This window comes from Xiphias gladius, chromosome 6 (genome assembly GCF_016859285.1).
Source record: "Xiphias gladius isolate SHS-SW01 ecotype Sanya breed wild chromosome 6, ASM1685928v1, whole genome shotgun sequence".
NCBI lineage: Eukaryota > Metazoa > Chordata > Actinopteri > Istiophoriformes > Xiphiidae > Xiphias > Xiphias gladius.
Window position 1 is genome coordinate 12,176,750 of NC_053405.1, and position 9,775 is coordinate 12,186,524.

The 9,775-nt window shown below is 38.9% G+C and overlaps 1 protein-coding gene across 13 annotated transcripts in view; it reads left to right on the forward strand.

The window, feature by feature from the left end:
- Window positions 1-3,290, forward strand: part of ptprsa (protein tyrosine phosphatase receptor type Sa) — a 230,334-nt gene extending 227,044 nt beyond the window's left edge. For all 13 annotated transcript variants that reach the window (XM_040128917.1, XM_040128913.1, XM_040128924.1 and 10 more), the window contains 2 exons: window positions 482-617; window positions 889-3,290. In XM_040128917.1, the coding sequence (XP_039984851.1) occupies window positions 482-617; window positions 889-957 (205 nt within the window). In that variant the 3' untranslated portion in view covers window positions 958-3,290. The remainder of the gene's footprint in view (window positions 1-481; window positions 618-888) is intronic.
- Window positions 3,291-9,775: the final 6,485 nt, after the last annotated feature.

A 9,775-nucleotide genomic window follows, 5' to 3' on the forward strand; every position in this document is an offset into this window, starting at 1 on the left:
TTTTTGTTCTCGATGAGAATGTGGGCACACATAAAAGTGGATTCACAGAGTTCTCACATGCAGATTGCGTCCTTGCTATCGCCATTGTTGCGTTGGCCTGCCACAGGATCTCTGGCTATCTTGAGTGTTCAAACAGTTGACTCTTTTAAGCAGTCGGGGCTGACAGTGTGCAAAGTTGTAATGACAAAGTCCGGATGTCTGTGTGTGTATATCCATGCATTTTTGAGGAAATTCAGGATCTAAATTATTTAAATATGACTGTTTTGCACGTCTTGGTTAGACTAATGTAGGTTATGATATACATTACTAATGTAATGTATATCATAAAATCACAAAGTACATACATGGTAAGGGAGTGCAAGACATAACAATTTCCTTGGTGCAAATAAAGATCCACCATTCAGTCACTGTGTGTAAGCAAGACATATCGATTAATATTTATTCAGACATATTAATTCACTTTATGATTATGTGTTTCTAGTGCTGGTGTGGGCAGGACTGGAGTCTTCATCACCCTCAGCATCGTCCTGGAGAGAATGCGCTATGAAGGTGTGGTTGATATATTCCAGACAGTGAAGATGCTCCGGACACAGAGGCCAGCCATGGTCCAGACTGAGGTCAGAGGTCACACAGACACAAACTCAGTTCAATAAAACTCTCTATTAGATCACCTCTGTGTAGTTTCCTTGAACTCAGTGTGTAATGAATTTAATAAATACCTGTTCTCAGATCTATAAAATTGTCTTGTCAGACAAGTACTGTAATTAGTTTTATTTCAGTCTGAGATTATTAATCTCTCATTATCATAGCAAACTCTTCAAACTCCTGGTGAGATCTTTTTCTGAAGTATTTTTTTGTGTGTGTGTGTGTCTGTTCACTCCCCTGCAGGATGAGTACCAGTTCTGCTATCATGCAGCTCTGGAGTACTTAGGAAGCTTTGATCACTATGCAACGTAAAAAGCCATCTCTTCCCCCCAGAATCCTGTCACCCCCTCAACAGTCTCCTGAGCCATAGAAACTTTGAAATTTGAAACAACGACAGCAGACGACGATAACACCACCACTAATTCACACACCAAACAGGATCCTATTGTAGATTTTTAGAAGACAATGCCCAACAAATCAGTTCAGATTTAAATTCCAAATTCGACTAAGAGACCCCTCACGAGGAAGCGAGGAAAATTGCCCATCATCTAGAAAAGAAAATCCTCATCAAGAGAGGAACCAGAAGCTGTGGCTCAAGCTGTGGGGCGGGAATCGATCAAAGTGTCAGACTGCTTACCTTACCTCAAGTGTTTCAATGTGGAGGACATTGTAAACATTCGTGGACATTTCTCTTCTCAAAAATATCTTCGTGATACAATGGTACAAAGCAACAGATAATGAAGGAGAAGGCAACAACAGAAATCAATGAGAGGCAGATGGATGTAGCCGAGACGGGGTGACTTTGTTGTTTTTTTGATAAGCCTAGGTGTAAAAGGGGTTCAAGTATTTCTATCAACACATTTTGTGAGTGATATCCAGAGAAATTACCAAACCGTTGGTTGCCTGTGTGAACACAAATGGTTTTCCCCAAACTCTGGTCAGCCAAACAAGATGGGACAAAAAAAGCAAAATAGTGGTAACGAAACTAGCAGGAGAACGCTCCCATCTCGCATCAAATAAATCTTGAGTTTTACACTGTTCCACTAATGATATGCATAACACGTATGGAAAAACACTCAACTATTAAAGTATACATCACATAACTGCCTGTCCTCAAGCGCTACGAGCTTAGAGAAGGCACTGTCAGTGGTTGTTGGGAAGAAAGCAGCAACACATATCTTAAGATCAGTTAGTTTCATGAATTGTGAACTTGTGCAAAATTAGTACCCTAAGCCAGGAAGCCACAGTGACATTGAAAAATACCACAATGTATTTACATTAAAAAGTGCCGCAGGAGGTTCATGTCTCAGTCACCAGAGAATTCGGGGAAAACCTCGCCTGTTGCAAGAAGCTGCGGCTGGATCGTCTTGCGGACGGTCAACTGTGTCCCAAGATTTTTTACAATCACTCCTCTCTGTGGAACCATTGCATCATGGGGCTTCGGTGTTAACATCCACCTTTTTGAACTAGAGATAAATCTGGTGGGCGAGAAGCTTTGGAACAAACGGAACAACTAAACAAGGATTGCCGCAAAGTTGGGGCTTTCTTTGTGTACAGTGACCAACGCTCATCATCATTGTTTATAACTTTTTTGTCTCATGAGGAATTATCTTTTTTTTTTTCTTTTCTTTTCTGTCAAAACCAAACATGCTGCTTATCTTGTGTATGCTGTACATGTGACTCTTGTGGGAGAGGAAACTGACGAACAAAAGATGCCAGCTCTGCTAACTGCTCACATCCAGGCGGACATTACTAAAAGCGCATCCACACCATCATCGTTCACCGGTCTTTTTGCAGCCCTCCTTTTTTTTCCAGTCTTCTTTAAGATCATCTATTTCATTGTAAAAGACACTCAGAAGTGGCAGAGGCCGCTTGCAGTTACAAAGCTTTACGTTCATGTGATTAAAAATTGGCCTTTAGTTCCACTGTATGTGTGTTTGGTAACAGATGGAAAAACAAAGTAGATACTTTGGTTTTTGTCCTCCGTTTTATAGATGATGTCTCTGTGGGTGAAACAGTCAGACCAGGCAGCCATGTTGGATCTTATTGCCATGATTTGATCATGAAATTCTTTGGTACAAAATACTTTATTTGCACATCCCTGAGAAAAAAACAAAAGAAACTTGAAACAAATACCCCAAAAACAACTGCAGGTTGACGCACTAATGTATATGTTACTGATAAAAAATTTTAAAAAATCAAGCTTTTGAATTCACCAGATTTTCATTTTGAGATCAGCGCTGCGGTATAAACGAGCGTTCGGATTCTGTGAAGGTTTCTTGTGCGTGTGCACAAAAACCAGAACAATGGACAGAACTGTGTGTAATCTTTTCTTATTTCCAAAAAAGCCTTATTGTTATTGTAACATTATGAAAACATTAATGTTGTATTATGACAACTTATTTTACATTACATAGTTGACTTTTTATTTTCTTTTTGGTTTAGTTTTTTAACAGAGATGTTGTATCACATTTTTTAAAATTAGCAGGAAAAGAGAAATGCTTATTTGTTCATATTACGTTAAAAGACATTCTATTTTTTCACTGTAGAAATGTTAAGTATAACATGTCTGTGTACGTGTGCATATATGTATGTATGTGTATATATACACATATATACATATATATGTGTGTGTGTGTGTGTGTATATATATGTATATGTATATACACATATACATATATATATATGTATATACTGCACACTCACACATGCATATATATTTAAAAGCAGAATATAAAGATATATCCAAACACTTAGTATGAATTCAATTTCTCTCCTCATCATCTTTTTTTTATACCAGCCAGTGCTCAAGTTTGAAAATATAATGGGTTTTTATTATTTTCTTTTCTTTGTGAGTGTGTTTTTTGTAATCCTTGTTAAACCTTGTGTGTTTCTTTAGAAAAAGCAGGGGTTATGTTAGTGCTATGCCTGAATCCTCTGCCTCCGCTCACCAATGCTTAACTTCTACCCCTGGGTAGATCCTCTGCCAATGAGTACATGCCATTTTTAAACCATGTTGAGATTCTTTATTATCATTAACTTGTAGGCATTAGTATTCTTCTGAACTTTTTTTTGATGCAACTGTTGATAAACTGGTCTAAAAAAAAATATCTAATCAATCAAAAATCTCATAATTGACCTTTTTGTTATCTGTATGAGCCCAACTTCACGTACTGTACCTTGAATGATCATGTACAGACTGCAGTTTCTTAAGGAAAAATCGTAAGTTCTTTCTCTTTTTTCACTTTATTATTTCAAGACATAATGTGGTCATTCATTTTGTTAGATACCCAGTATGATCTAGAATATACCTGTAAATAAACAAATATATAGATTATATGTATTTGTATCATTTGACGCTCCAGAGCTCATACTTTAAAAGGGTAAAGAACTACAAAGATTGAGGTTCTGCTCATATCCGACTTCCTGGTGTTTGTAAAGCCTGTTTTCTCTCCTCCTTTCTCTAGCCCTGCTCCTTGGTCTTTAATTACCACTCGCTTTTTTTCTGCCTTTAATTTCCCCTGTTAGCAGTTAAACTGGGAAACATGCCAGCTTCTGTTCTCACACCTATAGCCTCAATTAGGGCATGAAATCAGCATCAGCGGTCTGCTGAGAGGTTTTTTCACTCTACCAACTAACCATCTGAATTGCTAATCAATCATCAATTTAATGCTCTGTTACATTGTCATTGTTAAGGTGGACAAGACTTTGTGATGAGTCTACTAGAGATAAAATGGATTTTCCTCTGTACGCCATGAGGCTAAAGCAACCAGATGGGTCTAAAAACTGATTGGTTTTAAACAATTAGATCTCCAAACCTCTACAAACCTCTAAAAAGGTCCCCAGCTGTCTAATTCCCTAATATGCCAAGGTGTTAACCATGAATATATAATTGGCTGATGGTCAAATGCAGCTATCCTAAAGGCCAGAAATAGTTCAGTTGCAACATGACATGTTGATTTATTTTCTTCCTATTGCATTTTTAAGCCTTGTATAGAACCATACTCTTGTGTTTTTGTTCGACCATGTTTTGTTATGGGATGCAGAAAGAAATCAGGATTCATTGAAAAAGAGCAGTGCGGTGCAACCAATGGAAGACCAAGACAACCAAAAACTTGCTGCAAATTCACATTTTCAGCACATCATTTCTGAACAGTGGGAACCTTGAGAATTTTCAAAATGAACTTAAATCCTGAACTGAGGACTTCTGGAACTCAGAAAGACTGGTAAAAGGGGCCCATGCCAAAACTGAAAATGTGGAAGTCTTTGGAAGCTTGTGCAATGTGTTACTCTTTTGAATTCATGTAAAGATGCTAGACTTTTGAAAACAGCCGCCAAATTTACTGGAATATGTCGCCGAATATTTGGGGGGGGGGACTAACAAAAAAACAACACTAACAAAAAATGACATCAAAAAGAATAGAACATATACAGTACATACCAACAAAATGAAAAAGAACCCAACTCAGCAAAATAGTTTTTCCTTTGTATGAGGGCCAAGTGCTATCACTTTGAAACTGTTACTTCTAACTGAAACAATAATTGGTTTAAAGCCACTGTGTATGTAGATATGTTGACTTTGTATTAAAGAAATGTTGTCTGAAAATCATTTTGCCTTTGATTTTGTGTGATGGTGTGATTCCTCCAGATATCTCTCCTCCTACATCCGTGTCTGCGTTTAATATGCAAATAGCTGGGGAGAACTGTGAGACTTAAATTGGACCACATCTGTGCTACAAGGGCTTGTAGGTCAAGTGATGAAGCACACCAATGGAGCACTTCTTTTGTTGAGAGATGCCTTGATTAGCTTCCTCCTGTGTTTATCCACCAGACTCTTCACAAACATATTTTAATGTGTCCTCAAGCCCCTTTTTAACCTCGATAAATGCCAACCACACAGGCCGATACCGGTGCAGAGGTAAACCTTCACCTGGTGGTATTTGCTCTCTCATCCATCTTCAAGTGAGGCTCTTCAGATATCTGGCAACTTCAAAGAGAAATGTCAAATGAAAGGGATGTGTTGTGCCAAACTTTGGTGTATTTGCTTTACACTAGCCCTAGATTACACCCCATAGAGTAGGGTGTAATTTTTTGTATGTACAGGGTAGCAACACAATACTTACTGGGTACATCTACAAACAGACATGTAAGTATAGAGGGGGAAGACAAGAGGTTAGTTAATAATTAACTTTTTTAAAAAGCATGCGTGGGAATGCATGCATGAGAATTTCCAGTAGAGGCAATGACGGTTGCATTTTAGTCACAGAACACTACAATCAAGACAAAGCACTTCAAATGTGCGGGAAAACTTGATTATTACAGTGAAAGTAGGGGGTGTGCAGGCGGTAAAATGAGAGGTTCCTTACCCCGTTTCACTGTACTTGCAGTGTAGTTACAGGGTGCACAGGCTGTAGAATAAAGCAGTCACTTGTTCACCACCTTTAAAGGTAATAAAAAATGAAGAACTGGGTATGCAAGTTGAAATTTTAAAAGTACTAAAAGTTTAAGCATTACCCTAGCTTCAATCATAAAAACTTAGTCTAAAGAAATCTAGTGTTGGTGCAGTGAATCGTCCCAATATTTCAAGTCCTCAAAAACGGGCTCTCTCAAGACCACACGGTTCATAACCATTTGATTCACACACAGAACAGCTGCAGATGATGTGGCGACGAGCTCCTCATCACCTGAAACACCCAATCTGTGATGAGGTTCTGCTAAATCGCAAGAGGATTGTGGGAGATATACACGCGGAGTGGCACCCCATTTCAAGGATGATGTTACTAATTGTCTGCTCAGAGAGCTGTGTTTCAGTCCATTCTTTTCTAATTGTGGCGAGCCAACAGACCGAGGGTGAGGGTAGGCGAGGAAGTGAATTAGGGCGGTGATTATGCAGTGATTCAGACAGCAGCTCATTAGGACCCAGCTAAGCAAGCAATCAACGAATCGATGTGACAGTGGACCCAAAAGCCACAGAAATTTGTAATAAATGGCAAAGCGATAAATTGGATTATCCACAGCCCCTTGGCCAAGCTCTTTCTGTTGCAAATGACAAATCAATCCAATCATGCCAAAAAAAAAGCCAAAAGAACCAGAAAAACGGGCCTTGTGTTGCACTGGCTGTGGAGGTTATCTGTCTGAGACGTGCCTTGTTAAGGTTGTGGTTTTCCAGAGGTCATTTCTGTTTGATATTCAGGGCTCTAAAATATTCATGACGGGCCATTAGGTGTTTATGACCATCTTTCATAATAAGAGATTTACCGACATTTGAACTCCAGCCAGAATAGTAAAGGTGTCAGAGGGATACCACGCCACATGCCTACTGATTCACCAAGGAGAAAGCAGCTCTGCCTTCAGATCTTGATGATGTAAATGAGCAACCGAGGAGCTATAATAGAGAAATAAAATGTAGAGACAGCACGATCTCTCCTTACCTCAGGGTATTTTCCAAGTACAAGAGATGGATCTATTCCATCTACCTGTCAAATCATTATCACTGAATGTCACTACCATGACACGAGCACATGGTGATGACACACTGCTATGACATTGATGGACAAAGACGAGCAGATAGACAGATTGATGGATAGATAGACGGATACCTTATACAAATTTAAACCATTCAAAAACATAAGCTAGTAAAAAATTATTTTACGAGTATCAGTCCTCTTTAAATCTATCCTCTCGAGAATTTATTTTGACTGAACACTGCATCGCCCCCGAAGAAAAACTGACACGATGGATAGTTCTCTCAAATGCCTTTGCTGCCATCTGCAGGATATAATCTGGTATTTCATCATTCTGATAACCACACCGAACAGAAATATCTGTTCAATTAAATAAGAGATTAACATAGATGATGTATTGAAATCCATTATCTTCTTCAGAGGCACTTGGTTTCTCTATGCTAATTAGACCGTTATGAGATATTCTTTGTAATGCTTTTTTTTTTTTTGCTGTGATATACACATTTAGTTTTAATACACCAGCACATAGACTCTGTGCATTTAGACATGTTATGATGATGACTGAAACAGTTAGGGCAAATTAAGCTTCACTCTACGACCAGATACTTATAAAATTTGAGCACTGATGTTACCTTTTGTGGTGAAATTCCCTGCATTTCTTTTATATCCTGCTGGGGACTGCCTGTTCGAGCATCTGCCAGCAGTAAGGAGTGGCATTTTAAAACTGTACTGTGACTCCTGTGTTTATGCCCTTGTACTGTTATTTCCAATAATCTGTCTTACGTTCCCTCCATCCCGTCTGTGTCCGTGTGTCCGCGCAGGGCTCTACCACTGACTGATTGCTGCTATTAAAGCAGCTCCCTGTTGCAGAGGGAAGGAGGGCTTCTCTCTCATTTCCCCTCTCACTCAAGCTCTTTTCTCCCACTTTCACCTCCCTATCCGCCATTTCTTCCTCTCCTCTCTCTACACTGTTAATGCCTGACTCCACTCTGTCTACATTTGACACTTAGCCATGCTAGTGGCCCTGTTCTAGGGATTGCTCTACTGAACGACACTGGTCAAGAGTTAAAAAATGTTTACAATATTGGATGGACTACCATGAGATTTGTCGCAGACAATCGTGGTGCCCACAGAATTAATCTTTTTCATTTAGCATCACCAACAGGTCCAATTATCCACTTGTCGAACGTTTAAATTCTAGAGGTGGAAAATTACAGACCAATTCGCAGTCGCTACGCATTCTGCCTTGTTCTAAAAACAAGAAATCAAATTACCATTTAAAAATGCCCAGCAGTCCACATGTTAATAAGCAATTAATTCTGACTGGTGTTACTGGTTACCACACCCAGATTTCCCTACCGTTTCCCATATCATAATGTATTTGCCACGACCCTGGATATTAAGCTAACCTTAACCAAGTCGTTTGATTGTCCAGATCAGAGCTCACATGCTCATAATAGTCAACAGCACAAAAGAGAAATGGAAGCCAAAAAAAGGGTGATTTTCTGCTGTTTAGGAGGACATTGTTGGATTCTGCTATATTTTGTGTGATTCATCCCTTCCTGTGAATGGTAGGCTGTATGAAAAAACTTTTTATTTAGAATCTGATGTGCTGTTCAGTTAAAATGAAGCTTCCAGAGAGATAATAAGCTTTTGTTACCTGAGAATATCATGTTAGAGTGTAGTGGTGCAGAAGTTCCTTTTCTCAGTTTTAAAGCTCTAATTTCTTAAACCGCTCATGTTCATGAAAGAGTTTATCAGATTTTGTGTAATCTTACCCACAAACACAATGAACACAGAAAATTATTTTTCTTTGTTCCTCAAAGCATTCTTTTGATGAAATGGTTGTAAAGTAGGATGCAGTATTGGCTGAGAAGAAAGCCACATCAAGCTCATAAAGTGTTTTTTTCTACATGTGCCCATACATGGACAAGGAATGTCTCTAGCAAGATTTCTATCTAGAAAATGGCTTGGCTCGGATTTAGCAGTCGTCTAAGCCCAGAAAAATGTTCTTCCAAACAGTTGTTTCAAAACCATCATTTGTATATTGGTCTCAAATGTCAGGTAAAACATTCAGTTCATTACAAAATAAATTTAGTATTATAGGTATAATGGTTCTGTAATGGGAAACAGAGAGTAAGAATGATGTCGGAGAATAAAACCCTATAGTGCTATCTGCTCTGTGATGCGCTCTGTGAAGAGATTTTTACAGTAATGATTAAGAACACATGGAAACCATCTGCAGTGGATCCATTAAACATTCCCTGTAAACATGTCTATTGGAACACAATTTAATCACATTCCAGCGATTTTTTTATAATGCAGTCAGCCCGAGCCCGCAAGTATGAGCCACAAAAAAAAGAGGGCATTCACTAACCGCTGCATGCGCTGAAGTTCACCACATGATAAAGAGCGCTCACTGTCGTTGTCCTTCATGTCATCTTTATAGGTCTAAGGGGCTAAAATCAGTCTGTCTGTGATGAGGTTCATCATCTCATCTTCAAAAAGGTGCAATATTTTGCAGAGTAGTCACATAGAATCCGGTTGTAGTCTTAAAGAAAAGCTATGGTTTATTACAACGGTGGCCTATGTGTTACTGTTGGACTCCGAGAGCACGGGATTATGTTGGGGACAAGGGAGCACAATGAACAGCTCTCCAGGGGGCC